The sequence below is a fragment of the Besnoitia besnoiti genome, chromosome IV (assembly GCF_002563875.1).
Source record: "Besnoitia besnoiti strain Bb-Ger1 chromosome IV, whole genome shotgun sequence".
NCBI classification, from domain to species: Eukaryota; Apicomplexa; class Conoidasida; order Eucoccidiorida; family Sarcocystidae; genus Besnoitia; species Besnoitia besnoiti.
In genome coordinates, this window is record NC_042359.1 from 989,977 (window position 1) to 1,004,847 (window position 14,871).

At 55.0% G+C, this 14,871-nt stretch overlaps 3 protein-coding genes and 2 non-coding genes across 5 annotated transcripts; 4 read left to right on the plus strand and 1 right to left on the minus strand.

Moving 5' to 3' along the window:
• Window positions 1-1,143: 1,143 nt before the first annotated feature.
• Window positions 1,144-3,822, plus strand: BESB_052860 (putative protein c21orf59; the record flags this gene model as incomplete). Its single annotated transcript, XM_029363721.1, has 6 exons — window positions 1,144-1,350; window positions 1,556-1,711; window positions 2,174-2,332; window positions 2,580-2,709; window positions 2,872-2,957; window positions 3,712-3,822. 6 exons carry the CDS (start codon window positions 1,144-1,146, stop codon window positions 3,820-3,822), a joined length of 849 nt encoding a protein of 282 aa, XP_029219644.1.
• Window positions 3,823-5,138: 1,316 nt separating this feature from the next.
• Window positions 5,139-7,868, minus strand: BESB_052870 (proteasome regulatory subunit; the record flags this gene model as incomplete). Its single annotated transcript, XM_029363722.1, has 6 exons — window positions 5,139-5,372; window positions 5,779-5,963; window positions 6,269-6,409; window positions 6,878-7,012; window positions 7,229-7,325; window positions 7,716-7,868. The coding sequence occupies 6 exons, from the start codon at window positions 7,866-7,868 to the stop codon at window positions 5,139-5,141; spliced, it is 945 nt and encodes a 314-aa protein (XP_029219645.1).
• A 1,485-nt stretch (window positions 7,869-9,353) lies between these two features.
• On the plus strand, window positions 9,354-12,359 carry BESB_052880 (RAP domain-containing protein; the record flags this gene model as incomplete). The annotated part of the gene is made up of 3 exons (XM_029363723.1): window positions 9,354-10,919; window positions 11,361-11,528; window positions 11,934-12,359. The coding sequence occupies 3 exons, from the start codon at window positions 9,354-9,356 to the stop codon at window positions 12,357-12,359; spliced, it is 2,160 nt and encodes a 719-aa protein (XP_029219646.1).
• Window positions 12,360-13,274: 915 nt separating this feature from the next.
• Window positions 13,275-13,346, plus strand: BESB_057800. The gene has a single exon. It is a non-coding gene; the product is annotated as a tRNA-Met (tRNA).
• Window positions 13,347-14,232: 886 nt separating this feature from the next.
• On the plus strand, window positions 14,233-14,304 carry BESB_057870. Its single transcript has one exon. It is a non-coding gene; the product is annotated as a tRNA-Trp (tRNA).
• Window positions 14,305-14,871: the final 567 nt, after the last annotated feature.

Consider the following 14,871-nt stretch of genomic DNA (forward strand, 5'->3'; position numbering starts at 1 on the left):
TCCACATGGGAAGAAATTCACATATGAGCAGATCGTCTTTGCTCCTGTTACCCTGTGACAACCTGAATGGCTCTGCATCGCATCCCTCTTCTGATTGACTGCCAATCTGAGTATTACTACTGCTATAGTGAACGAACAAAAGGCGCGGCTACCTCCTTTGGGGTGGTGCCGTTGCATGACTCTTTTGCATTTAGACAGCAGTTCTAACGAGATCTGCATACTTTGTCTCCTTGCCAACTTATACGCTAACTATGAAGCAGGGACACCTCTGAGGCACAGGCACCAGCGTTTTGCTGGTAGAGGACATTTATATTAGTATCCAAAGCGAGTGGTACGGGCAGAGGCCTTACTCCTCCCCAGCCCCCCCTCCCCCAAAGCAGGTGTTGCACGGATCACGGACGCCACTAGTCATCTTAGTGGCTTAGAGTCGCCGATGACTGGGCTGGCGTCGTTCAGGTCAGCATGCATCGCAGCTGGACTGTCTGTCTCTCCAATATTTCGTACATGATTCTTGAAAGCTATGCTGCATGCTTTGATGGATGTGAGCGCATACGGTAGGACGTTTGCGGATTTCTCCGAAGCGAGAATCCCCGTGAGGATTTCGCTTCGAACATGCTGACCTGACTAGCAGGCAAAACTGATTGATTTGTGTGTAGGGTAGTCCCTGGGAAGACTGAACGCCATGATTCGTTCGGCTTGACTTCTGTCCAACGTTTGAAGTGGCATGCGTAGTGCATGAAGTGAGTTCTATCTGGAAGACGGCATCGAGGGAACGTGAATACCATCGCAAGACAACGTATTCAGCGGTGGTGAGTCTCGCATGAAAGGTGCATTCCGCAGGCCCTTATTGATACGCCTATATTGTGGAACGTACAAGCGGTCCCGTGTCAGCTGGTTTTTGTGCGGGACTTTGCGCGCAGTTGAGGTGCAACCAAGCGGGTGCAGCGCCCTTATCTCCCTGCATGTACATGCACAACTATTGCGCACCGGGACGCGCGTTTCAGTTACTACGATGAATTATAGCAACCGCATCGACAGCTCATTAAACGCACCCAACTCCTCCCTACAGAGTGGTTTTCTTTTGCTTCGGCGTTTTCAGTTGAGGGACCAGGTTGCAACGCTGTGTACTCGCCGGAATTGATCATGGTGCTCATACATGTCAAGACTACCGACGAGAAAAATCAATTTCTTTTCGAGACCCAGGCAGCTGTGCGGGTCAACGAGCTCCGAGAAGAACTCGTCGACCTGTACAACCTTAGGTTACAAACCCTTCAGCTCGCCGATGCATGCAAGGGCCTCGCAGCACATGGGCCGTTGAGGCCCGAAGAAACGCGGGGCCTCACCGCTGAGGTGTGTGTGTCACTCTTCAGGATGACATGACTCGCTGCCATCATACCGCGACGATGCTATGGAACTGCACGACACTCGGATACATATACTGTTAGAGGCACAAACATGCGGATTTAGGAGGAGAGAGCAGGCATACACCGAGGCACCTACTTCATGCATGTTGTAGCTGAAACAGTGCACTGGACTTTCCTCCATCTTCCCTCAGGTGGCAAAACTGTCAGATTTGGATGTATACGCGTACGGGCAGCCAACAAATCCCGATCCAACAGGCTACAGAACCGGAGTGCAGCCTCCGCCAGAGACGGTGGAAATCTTGGAAGAGACGGCAACAAGGTCGGCCGAAACTGTGTCACACCTGAAGGTCAGTGTTCATTTTGCGGTTGGCATCGTCGCACTAGGTGCGAGTGCTTTTGCTATTGTGTCCATGCATTACTCACTGGCCACATTCAACCTTCTTTCTGCGCCGGCCGCATGACACACCGTTGAAGTGTGCGCAAATTGACACCGCCTTCTTTTTTCAGCTACGAGGACTGGGCCGCCTCTTCCGATGCAACGATTGTCATTTCACAGACAGTGTCCCTCTCACTGTTGGACGCACTTCCGAAACCTCGTTCCTTAACGTTTGCATTGATGACGAGTTAGCGTCCTCGCGATCTCAAGCCCCTCCATGCAGAACACACTTTGCTCGAAGTTCAGTGTCTCAACACAAGACAGCAGTCAGCAAGACAAAGAACAAGACGAAAAACCGCACAGGCCAAGCACTGTGGCCCTCCGATGTGCACTTGGTGTGACCGAGTGAACAGTTATTTTGTTTTTGGCACAGGTTCAGTCGAAGGAGCCTCTGACGACGAGAGCTGTCAGATCCGCTTTTGAGAATCTTAGAGGGGCAGTTATGATAGCGTACCCGGGGTTTCATGATCTTCCTGAGTGGGACCCCGCTCGCATTTTGCTTGAGCAAGAAGAGACGGGCAACACTTTGGAGGTGAGCTCTTGAGTGCCCTCAGTGACTCCGTCCCTGCATCCCTGTCTCCTGGCGCCTGAGCTACTGAAGCGGGAAACCAACAACGTCAATCGCTTAATCAAGTGACACGACACACAGTGCAGTGCGTGACAGTAGTACAGAGTGTCACAACGCTTTGAACGGGAGGACGTACGACTACACACAGGTGTGGTATGCTCCACAGGGTCTTTACGCAAGACTTTGTGCTGCGTTTTCGCTTGCGGCTCAGCCGTTTGACAAAGAGAAGACAGCTCTATGGTGGGCAGGCAAGGAACTGCAGAACGACAAGGTGCTCTCGCATTACGTTGGCAAGAACGAGAAGACAAAAATCATTGCTCGTCTCCAGCCAAAGGCAGCAGGTAAGGTAGAGAAAGACGGAAAAATGGATTCTGTATCTTTCCTTTCAGTTCAGAGCACTGAAAACCCGTTCGGCATAGAATGCGGCGTTCCACACTACGCAGTGTCTCTCTGGAGATTGGCCAGCTGCTATTTTGCGAACCATTAATTACCCTTCTGTACAGGAGCCCCAATTCGCGAACCGCGTATCGACGCTGAAACTCATAAAGCCATGCTAGCCTACTGCCACAAGAAACGACGAGACGAGCAGGTGAGAGCTTTAGAGGTTCGTGTTCTTGCTCCTAAGAGTGGGCCGCGCTTGAAGAACTGGCCGTTACTACATTAAATCAAGCTCTTGTGCTTTGACTTGTGATGAGCGACGCCCCACTAGCTCTGTAGACGCCATTGTGCCACGGGGCTTCTATACGGTATAACTGAACATGTAGGAAGAATAGGAACTTGTGGAACTAACAGTGTGACGGAACCATGAGCCGAAATCGGTGTGACACCGTGAAGCAAGACGCTATTGGGAAGCGCACAGGACACATGGTATTAAACATTATTCGAACAGCGCAAGTGAGAGGGAAGGGTGCCGCAACCGCACCTGACTTGCCACTACTCCGGAAACATAGAGATGTTAGTATCAATGCTTTACAAGCCTCCCACTGAAATTTAGGCGGGACGAACAACCGCAACAACCTTGGTGCGCTTGACAACACGCAGGGGTAGACTAGAGCACCAGATCCAGACCGGAAATTCGCTGTCGCGCCTACTCAAACGCCAGAGTCAACGCCCCTAACGTTTAAGCGACATTCTTTCCGCTGCAGGAAAACAGAGTTGTACTCTTTTGTCAAGCGAACAGCTGCTGATGCACTGCACATCAGAGTTGCCCTCGGCAATTCGCTTTTCACAGTACAGTGAAACACAAATGAGCAAGTAATGCACCGTATATTCCCCCGTATGCACATACCGCGCCAAAGTTTTTCAATTCCTCTGTCAGAGCATGATGAACTGCATGCCTTCAGGAGCTTGAAGATGACGACGATGATTCTTATCTCGGCAGTGAGTGGGCGAATCCACGAGGACTCAAAAATGCCCTTGTCGGAGGTGGCCGGGAGATTCGCTGGAGGCCGTAGCCGTCCGTATATTCACTTCCCTACTTCCACTATCTGTGGAGAGCCCATTCCGTACACATGTTGAATTTCGGAAGGGGTTCGATGAACTGAGCTCCAAAGACTTGACCAGTTCCTACACTGATTCACTACGCGGCGCTTAGTGACATGACTTGTCGCCCCCACGTCTTTGCATCACGGCAGGCTCCTCCTTGCCTCGGATGAATCATCCGCTACACCTCTTTGCCTGGTCTTCACGCTGGTGAATAGAACTGTCAGCGGACAGAAACATAACCACTGTCGGCACCGCGTGTGAATTTCCCTCGCACCCTTCCTATTCAGAAACCACTTATGAGTACATGACAAATATCACTCATATGGCACTTCACTAAGGCAAGATTCTGCCTTTATTTTCCTTTTGGCCGTAGTTGTCCGTCCGTGCCCGCTTGGCTCTGAGCCTGTCGCGCTACTAGGCTCAGGACCGGCTGACGGCACCAGGCTCCCCCTGAAGCACACTCGCCGGTCGTGCCGCTTCCCATCGACATCTCATCCGCAGTTCGGTTGAAACACGTGCTACGAGGTGCATCTGCCTACATTCTCATCACGACCCGCCTAGAAAGCTGTCGCGAATGAGGCAAGGTCGTCCTCTTGGAGCCGAAACCCTAAACGCTGAAGTAACAGTTCCACGCTGCGTACTGCGTGCGAACGCTCTTTACTCCAACAGTTCACTGCTCTTTGCCACTACTCGAATACGTGTGAGGAGCCAGGAAACACAATCGACCCTAAAGTTCCCAAAAAGCACTCCCACATGACTGCCACGGCCGGATGAGTCAACCTCTACTATGGCTTCGCTTCCGAAGGCATTCAGAGGAGCCTGTGTCTGTTCAAGCAAGCTGCGCGTCCAAACAGAACGCGGCCTCGGCGCTCGCGCCTCGCTCTGTATCCACATCCTGCAAAAAGGCGCTTTCAGACGCCAAGCTCATCGTGAAACGCGCCAGGGTGTAGCCCACGGTGCCTCATCACCCTTCCGGTCGCTTTGGCGCGCCTCTGGGTCCCCTCACTGAGAGGTACATATTCACTGAAACAACCGTTTCAATCGTTTGAAGCACGCATCTGGTTCTGCGCCTTCGCGCTGCCCACCACATACTCATCTGCGGCGACGTACGACCACAGAGCGCCCAGTTTCAACGCCGAACTGTGTCTTGGGCACTGGTGGAGATGAACAGGTTCATGCCTCTCAGAGCCAGGCAGCAAATGGAAGAGCGGCATCCACGATTCTGCAGTCTGCATCCGAGGATACGATACAGAACGCGAAGCGTACTTTCTTGCACCGCAAGCCACTAAAAAACCAGAGTGTCAATCATCGTGCCCAGGGAGTGAAGGATGTTCTCTGTCATCAACGTATCGACATCGTTTTCGAGTCGCTTCTTGGCGTCCACCTTCCCGGCACGTTCGACTATCAGCTGCTCGGGCGTCTTTTTGAGTTCTTCTTGAACCACTTTGTTGTACTGTTCCGACAGCTCCTTCATCGACTTGGTGCACGCTGCGCTCTCAGCGGCCATTTCGTCGAACGGCTGCATGCAGAGGCAGACTCAGCGAAACACACATGAAACTCGTGACGCGCCCTCAGGGGCACACTAACTACCTGTCTGCCACCCTCTCTCTCTAGCCGACACCAACGCGGTATCCTAACACGTACGCCGACGGATGAGTCTCTATACATGTGCCAACACCATCATGGAAGGTTTCCCGCCCAGACCGCCCTCAGAGATCCCCAGCGTCAAGTAATATACAGATCCGCGTGTGCCAACATCGAGGAAATCAAATAGTAACATTGGAAGCAAGCCTTCCTCGAGGGACGAAAAGGCCAGTGTGAAAATTTGGGTTTCAGACCGTAGACACGACCACGCGCCAGCCCGGACGCCCCGACCCCTGCACACCATGAAGTGACATCTCTGTGGCGGATTTCCAGCGCCTCACCTTGAGTTTGAGAGCATCGTTCCATTTGTTCTTGTGAAGGTTCATGAGCATTTGGTTCTCCAGTTCGTTTTTCCTGTAGTTGATCACGATGGAGTAGTAGTTCCTGTTCAGGCCGTGGACCAGCGCCGAGATTGTGGGCCGCTGGAGGTGCCCGATGTTGCTCGTCGTTTGTCGGGGTTCTTGACCTGAGCCAGGCAAGAAGCCGAACGTGCAGAGCCACTAAAAATGCGCGCGACACCCCCTTTGCCAACGTGACACATCGCCACCCAGCACCTTAGCTTGCTCGCGTGGAGTGCACTCCGAAAATCGCGTTACTTCACTTCACCCCGTAGCGCGACCCCTCCTCCGGACGAACCCTCTCATCGATTGCCATGAAACTTACGAGCCTGAGACGGCCGCGCCAGACAGCCAACTTGGGCAAAAACTCGTGTCACAGCGACGAACTTCGGGAGGTTTTATCCGTGTTCTTCGCCAAGGCGACGACACTCACCGAGCATGAGAAGATGAGGATTGATGAGGCGGAAGCAGTCGATAACAACTTTGCCCTTGACGGACTGAATCGGGTCCACGACGACGCCCACCGCTCTCTGGTTCAGCTGCTCAAAACTCTGCTGCGTATTCACATCCGTTCCTACAAAGAAGCGAAACACACGCATGCGCCGCTCAGCTACACATAACGCACAGTGCCCCTCCCCGTCCCGCCCGCGGTCCACCACGTCCGCATGCCTTCGCCCTTCGCAGCTGGATGGCGGAAGCCAGGCGTCTTTCACAGTTCTTTCTTGACAACTCAGCATACAAACTTACCCCGTATGCGTCTCTGCGTGCACTCCACACAGATGCGTTCGCAGGGACCACGGTTTCCTCTGCGAATCCTCGCGACGCGTTCAGCACCGCAGACACACCGCAAAGTCAATCTCCGTGCCCTCCCCCCCCCCGTCCCCCCAACCCCCCCCTCCCCTCACGGGCGTCGCTTACGAAGCCGCTCCAGGCAAAGAGGCTCGGGCAGCACCCCAAATCTCCTCTGCAGACAGCTGAGCCCCGCAAGCCCCTGCGGCTGGGGAACGCACTTGCCGCGAGACTCGAATGAAGAATGCTCTACCTGAAAACCAGCAGCCGAAGCCAGGGTGAGAGTGGTACCAGCCGACGACCATCTCGGGGCGGCCGGTGCGCTTCAGCTGCTCCAGCATCTCTGTTTGGTAGACCGGATCCACGGCTTCGACGCTGACGCTGTTGCCTGTTCCCAACAGTATTCACAGAACCAGGGAGGCACTGGAAGCCGTCACGCGCCAGACAGACCTGGAGCTGGCGGGTAGCAGTCTACGGAATACTGTGCACCGGAGACACATGCCTTTTCAAACTTCACACGCGACGGGAAATATAGCTGCGCGACCGACAGACAGCGATAACGAAGCACAAGCTCCCTGGCCAAGCTGCCGAAAGCCACACACACCTGACTGCGGCATAGAGAACACATCGACGACGCGAACTGTGTAATCGTCGATGAACTCGCCCAGCATGAGACCCATAACTTCCATAGGAACTCCTGCCTGAGAAAGAGGACAGGGACACGCAAAAACGACCGAAATAAGATCGTCAAACAGGATGCCGGAGGCGAAGCGAGACGCGAAAACGTGCGCCGAGCTAAAGAGAGGAGCGACAGGGCAGTCAACTTTGGAAACCGTCCGTTACAAACAACCTGTTCGGCTAAATGGGCATGGTGCTTGATCGCTACGCCCATGGCGAGGCCGCTGCCGTTTTCGTTCAGGTCGAAAGGAAAATACCGAAGCGCACCGCTTCGTACTCCACACCCGGACACAGAAATGAATGGTTTACCGCCGTGCACGGATTGCACTACCTCTACGAGAACGCTGATTCATTCTGGAAAAAAAGGGGCATTCCGCAGCGAGCCATTGATGCTTTTTCCGACCTGAACTTACCCTTCCGTGCTTCAACATTTTCAGCAGAGCAAGGGAAGAAATATACACTTGCTCGGACGTGTCTGCCATCGGTTGGTCGCGATTTGGGGGGCCGACTCCCATGCCGCCAAACTGCTGCAGCAGCCCGCGGAGATTCGAAGGCAACTCTGCCATTTTGCAGCCGTTTACGGGAGACGTCTACGAGCAAATTCGAGTTTGCAGACCAGCGAATGGAGAGGAACAAATGAGCCACAGAGACTAGGAAAAAAAACGAACAGAAGCAGACGTTAAGGGGCCGGGAGGCACGTCAGGCAGCTGAGCTGGGATCCAGAGCGGACGAACTAGAAGCAAACTGGAATCCTCTTATGCGGCGCGCGAAAAGCAGATTCCACGCCCGGGTATTTCACCAGCTGCAGACGAAGACGGTGCCGTAGACTGCACGCAAGGGAAGAAAAGGAGACAGCCGTGAGGCGCTAGAATTTCAAAAGACGTAAGTTGAGTGGCCCGCCACGATGTTAGCAACGTAACGCGTGGTGCTTGGGAGTAGCTCCGGGGTGGATTCGAGAGCGGGAAACCCAGTGTCTCTACAGTTATGGACGACGAGAGTGATATCTAGGGACAAGGATGCAACCAATGACGGAATACAACACCGCAGAACAACGCGCGGACAAGAGAAAATCAGGGAACAGACACAGTGTGTCGCCTGTGTATGTCCTGGTGTCTGTGGAGGCCCCTCCGACGAGGCGGCAAGAACTGTCTTGTGCCACAGGACCGCGTTGCTGTCCTTCGCCTTCCAGCACTGAAGAGAAAACAATGAACATTTCCAAGAAAAGACGTGAAACTGTTTCTCAGGTGCTCCTAAAACACCAGTAACTAGCTCACGGCACGTGCACGTTTTCGCGCGACGACGCCAACTTCTGCGCATGCACGTAGAGCCATACAGGTTGATTCGAATTCGCTCTTACGCTAGACTATGCCTCCCGCTCTTCTTTGCAGAGGCCCATATGGTTTTGTTTTTCATAAAATTCGGCTTTAACTCTGTCCTCAGCTGCGTAATACACTGGAGCGGAGCTCTCTTCGTGCCTGTTGTAGCGTCGTCTTCCAGATTTCTCACGGTTTGAGAGCAACCCGCAGGCGCTCTTCTCCAGCGTCAGCGCATGCGCGGGCCGTATGGCGGTTTTTCCGTTCTTCCCTCTGGTCCTGCTCTCTTCGCGGGCCGCTGGCCAGGGCATCACGCTGTTTGCTGTGCACCTGCAGCCGCACAGAACTCCGGCTTCCTCTTCTAGCTTGCGTGGATGTGGCCGACTCTGAGCTTGCGCGCCAGAGTTGTTTGAGAGCCCGCCCTGCAGGCTGTGGCGCCTCACCGAACTGAAGAAGCCCTTACCGTTCCGCTGAGCCCTCAGGGATGACCGCGCAAACCTTTGCCAGACAGACGCTTAGGGCGCGCCGCTCTCACTGCCTGTCACATTAGAGGACGGAGAGACGAGAGACCTTCCACCTACAGGGAGGAGGGAGCTGGGGCGGGGGCTGCCCCGTGCAAGGCTCTCCTGCGAACCGTTTTCTGCTGGCACGACGGCGACCATGAGTGTCTGAGAGGCGACTGAAGAGTTTGCACTAGGTTTCATGTGCTTGACTCTGTTTTGCCGAGAACAGGCGAAAATGCAACTCCAGTCCTCGGGATGTGCGCGGGCCCTCCTGCCACGGCCGCCGATTCGCAACCCTCTCAGTCGGATCGCCCCAGACGGTCCCCGGCGGAGACCGGCGTCTGCGACCTACATGGTGCCCGTAGGGAATGAGGGGTCTGAGTATAGACAGGGGAGACAGGAAGACTTTCTGTGTCCACGGCCGTCTACTCCGTCCGTCCTCGCCCCGCGCCACCAGCTCTCACGGCGGCGTTTCGAACAGAAAACCCTTTCTTTCCCGTCTGGTGTTACCCTTTCAAGCTCGGGATCTTTGGCGGGATCACCAAGCGCTTCGCGCGTCGGCAGGCGTGCCGGAAGAGGCACCCCTCACGCGGCGGATCTGAACCTCTTCCGAAGCGCGCCCATTTTCGACTCCAGCGAAGACCGGATAATCTGCAGACGCGGCTTGCACGCCCTAGCGGCCTTCCCTGTAGACCGACAAGGCGAGCCGTCCACCGCAGATTCGTCCGGACGAGACCGCTCGGCGGCGCATCCGCTCGAGGACGAGTGCACGCCCCCCTCGACTGGGCCTTCGGCTCTCACGCAGGAAACGAGCTATTTCGATGAAGGCGAATACTCAGATGAAGAAGACCTCCAGGAGAGGAGACGAAGGATCGGCGTTGGACTGGCGCCAGGGGGTGTGGCATCGCATGCATCCCGCTCGAGGGCCGCCGCCCCGCATCCTAATCTTCGCGCCTCTGCAGACCCTAGCCGGCGTGGGCCCTCGCCGCCCGCCTCTTCGCACGCGTATGGGATTTCTGAGAAGCTTGCATCGCCTCCATACCCGAGGGGCTGTTCAGCCTCTGCGGCGTCGTCAAATGCGTGCTCCTCTGATGATGCTTCTCCTCGTAAGCTCATCCCAGTCTCTGAGTACTGTAAGCTGCCAAGACGTTTTCTTCCGGGCCAGGAGGCAGAGGCGGCTTTCGATTTGGCCGTCAAGTTCGAGGCGCTGGTGTCTCTCCGGTTGCCTCGCGTTCCCTCCACTGGAAACGACTATCCCGCGGCCCTGGCGCACCTGCGCCCGCATCCGGCGTGCTCGCCTTCGCGGCGTTGGGAGTCGGCGTGTTGTCGCGCAGAGTCGACGCTTCCCACGCCGGCCGGATTCGGCAAGATGTTGGGCGAGGCGATTTCTATCGCGAAAGCCAACGCAGACATCCTTCCGGTGTCCGCTTTGCTCTCCATCGCGCACGCAGCCGCGCGCTTGGGAGTCGAGATCTACTCGTTTGCGTCGGCGCTGCGTCGCCGGGCGATCGTTCTGCTGCCGGAGATAAAGAATCCTGCGGCGTTCGTTCGCCTACTCCAAGACCTTGAGAAACTCGGGGGGCTGGGAGACCGCCATTTTGTGTTTTTTCGAGACAAAGTCAAGGAGACGCTGCAAGCCAGCTCGTCACGCTGTTCGCTCTTTGGGACCACCATGATCGTCCACTTACTTGCCCGCCACCGATTGCGAGACGAGGAACTCCTCATCCTCGCATTCCGCAGATTCGCGAGAAGCAGGCAAGCTCTTGCTGCGGCTGTGAGAGATACGCCTTCACTCCTGGCGGTGAGATACACACCAGAGGAACTTTGCAGGCGATAGGCTTCGCGTGTCGATTGCTCACGAGCCGCTCAGAATCTGCCCGGCGCACGCATGCGGTTTTGCCGTTCCGCTACGGCTTGTTGGAGGCATTCCTTGTCTTCCGTTTGTCTGGTTTCGCTCCCGCTGAATGTGTAGGACAGGGGTGGGGAAGGGGGGGGTTGGGGGGGTCCGGGCAGCATTGGAGCTGGCTTAAGCGCGTCTGAATCCACGTAACGTTCAGTCTAGCGTGCGACTGTGTGGCAGTCCACTTTACGAAATTCAGTCCTCTACTTCGCATCCAGAAGATTCTTTCGTAAGAAACAGGTTCAGCAGATCGTGCGAAGGAGCTCTGGCATACACACAGTCGACTTTCCAGGAAACGACGTGCCCTGGAGACGGTTGCGTGTGTCTCTCTCTGATGCGCAGGCTCTGCCGCTGGCGCTCTCTCGACTCGAGGTCCCTACGCTGGCTGCCGCTGTGCTCGACAATCTTCTCAGCGGGCAAGCGCCGGCTACGCTGAGTCAACTGTCTATTCACGAGCTATCGAACCTGGCCTATGCGATCACTTGCGTCTCGACTCACTCGCAAATCAGCGTCGTGCCGCACGCATCGCGGGGTGACGGGCAGCTTCTCTTCGAATCTACGCTGGAGCGTCCTGCAACCGCTTGCGCTCGAGGGAAGGGGGAACAGTTCGGTTTTTCGGCGCGAGGGGCCGCGCCCACACCATCGCGTGCTGAGGGTGAAGTCTCCGGGACAAAAGGCGTTGCCAAAGACGCACAGTGGATAAAGCAGAATGCATCGGCACTGCAGGACACTCAAATCCCGTTTTCAGTGCTCGAAACACGCGCTGTCTGTGCCCTGGAGGAGGTGAGACGTCGCTCGCTCCTGCTGACGAACGCTTTGCGTGCGCTGGCTCGCAGCTCCCTGAGGCGGCAGCCGCTGAACTCTCCTTTTGAGCGCGCCTGGCGACAGATGAAGATCATCGACCTTTATCTCCAGTACAGAATAGGTCCGCTCCACGTCGATGATGGGGAAGTGCTTCAGTTTTTGCAGCTCGCCCGGGAGAAGCAACTCATGAACCTGGTCCACGTTTCGCAGGTACAGAAACGCGTAGGCCGACTGCTCTTCGACGAGGGACTTTTCTCCCAGGTTTCCGTGGAGTTTCCTCTGGGGCCTTATGTCTTGGACTTTGCTATTCCGTCTCGCAGACTTGTAGTTGAAGTGGATGGCGAAGCCCATTTCTTCTTCGGCACGACGGCGCCGACCGCCCAAACTCGCATGAAGCGCGAGTTGCTGACCGCTATGGGGTGGAGCATCGTCGTCGTCCCCCAGGAGCTCTGGAGGAATAAGCGGAAGGGCAAAATCAAAGAGTTCGTTGCAAGGAAAGTACGAGAGGGGCTGGAGCTTGATACGTCGAAGCAGTAGGCGCAGCCGAGACACACTGCCAGGCGAAACGCCTCATCCGCGGACAGAAAGAGGCAGCTGCGTGGCAGAAAGCGCTCCACAGGACAGTTAAAAAGTGGGTGGACAGCGGGAACAGAGACCATGGAGAGATCGCCCAGCGAGAGATAGACGCCGGGAGTCCGCCACCGGGAGGGCAGACAGGAGCAAGGGAGACAGCGACACCAGAACCTGGTCTCTGAAACACAACACATGCGCTGTCGAGGCACGCATTGGGTGTACAGCAGGCCTTACAGGGACGCACTGTTTTTTCCATTCTCCGATAACTCGATCGCGTTTGCTTATGCGAACATTTCTAGACCACTTGTAGGCGGAAACACGCTGCTTCACCTGGGATACACGCAGCAGAAGACGAAGGAATCGCTGCTGATATTCTCTGTTTCCCTGGGTACTTACAAATCAACGGAATGGAGATTGTGTATTCAAGGTCTCGACCAGACTTCTTGACACAGGCTTTAGGCTGATCACAGCTTGCCGGACTGTTCTGTTACCGCGCCTCGCCAAATCTGCACCTAGCGAGGGGATATGGGGCTCCGGTGGAGACGCTAGGGAACAAAGTAGAACAAGTGCTTTCGCGTCAGCGTCTCCCGGCTATCTGCATGCAGCGCTTCCCGTTGTGCTGCCGTGGAAGATTCACATCCAAGAGGACTACAACCACTGAGGCTGCACTGCTGAAAGAGTAGCATCCACTGGGACAGACTGAACCTGACTGCAGCGTATCTCATTTGTAGGCTGTCAGCAACGCCCTGTGCGACTCGCTTCTGCTGGAAAGGGCTTTCAACGAAAATATTTACGCGCTTCTGAGAACACGAAGCATGCTAGGTCCCGGCCTGTTGGTGCGGTGCGTACAAACGCATTATGAGGTTCGGACGACGTATCAGCACCGTAGCTCAGTGGAAGAGTGGGGGGCTCATAACCCCCAGGTCCATGGATCGAAACCATGCGGTGCTATTTGTTTTTATTTGATTTTAACAACGAGTCCATACTTTCCTTCGCCCTTCACAGCCGCTTTCCGAGCCTGTTTTTAGGGAAACATCCACGCTTTGATTCAGTTGTGCCTCTCGCTAATCGAGATTCCAAAGGACACATCTTTAGTATAGCCCTTCCTACGAATGCACGTCATAGCAAGTGAGGCGTGGCCTGTACAGTCATGAAGTGACCTCTGATCCGTGTCAAATCACCCTAAATCCACAAGCCATTGAGACACGACAGGAATCGACGTAGGCGCAGTACTGTGTTGCCACTGAGAGTGCTGGCCGGGCGTGCCACGAGCGTGTGCAATTGTGTCTGCCGAAGCAGCGGACTCGGGTCCTGCTGCAACATCCTCGATATTCTTAGGCTGAACGGTGAGCCGCAAACGCATGTACACAACTGGCTACTGCCTGTTGCGGCTAGGATGCCTTTCTGTAGGATGAATGCTAGATCATAGATGAGAGACGAGGCACCCTGCGGCGCAACTGTCGTGTGCATTTCTTGGACACTTATCAACTCCCCACTACCACGGATGCAACTGTGAATAATGTACATAATAGAGAAGGGAACTCTTGGATTGGTGGAAAGGACCCTGGGACATCACCTAAGCCCCCCGACAATTCGTTTTGGTTCTCGTTCGTCTCTGGTATGTGGCCCCCCCTTGTTCGCTTTCGCTGTTGTCTGTGGATGCCTGCACGACCAGAAGAAGAAATATCACTCGCGCAGCTCCCCAATGCCAAAAAATCCTTTCGTCGTAAACGCTAAAGTGTCTTGTTAAGCATGGAATAGACAATTAACCGTTGTCTGAGTGTGGCGTGAGGCAGCCAAATATCAGCGAGTGTATGTTACTGTGGCTCCCGTCCACGGGCCTATGGCGCAATGGTAGCGCGTCTGACTCCAGATCAGAAGGCTGGGCGTTCGAGTCGCTCTGGGCTCAGTTCTCTTTTCCCGGGAATACTTCGTTGTAGCATGCTAAAAACGTCAAGGTTTCACCCTCGCTTTTCCAATGACTTGATTTGATCCATGACGTGCTTGGCATTTTGCATTTGGTGCCAAATGGGCCGGCCAGCTGTGCGTTGCTTCCTTCTGATTCTGTATCGAGCTAGCAAGAGATACATACCCCTGGTGAGACTGCATGCGCCCTCCCTGTTTTACCTGCCGGACGTGACTCGACAAGATACGGCACGTCGCGAACTTTTCCTCTCTTGATTGAAGAACACAGAACACCTCCTCAGAATTGGTGTGGCGGATGGAGATTTTAAATAATTTGCTGTAGTCGCCGCAGTGTACGGACACCTTGGTGTGCGTCAGATCAGCGAAGACGAATCCTCCATTGCAAGCACGTTTAAACACGAGCCGTCCTTTCTCAAGCTCTGCCCTCCGAACTTTGAAGGGCGCATGCGCCTCGACTAGGTGACATACTAGTAGCCAACGTTCTCCCTTCAGTTCTTCTCGATTTTGCGTCGCCACGCGACACACACCGATCTTTCCTGATTCTTGTCTG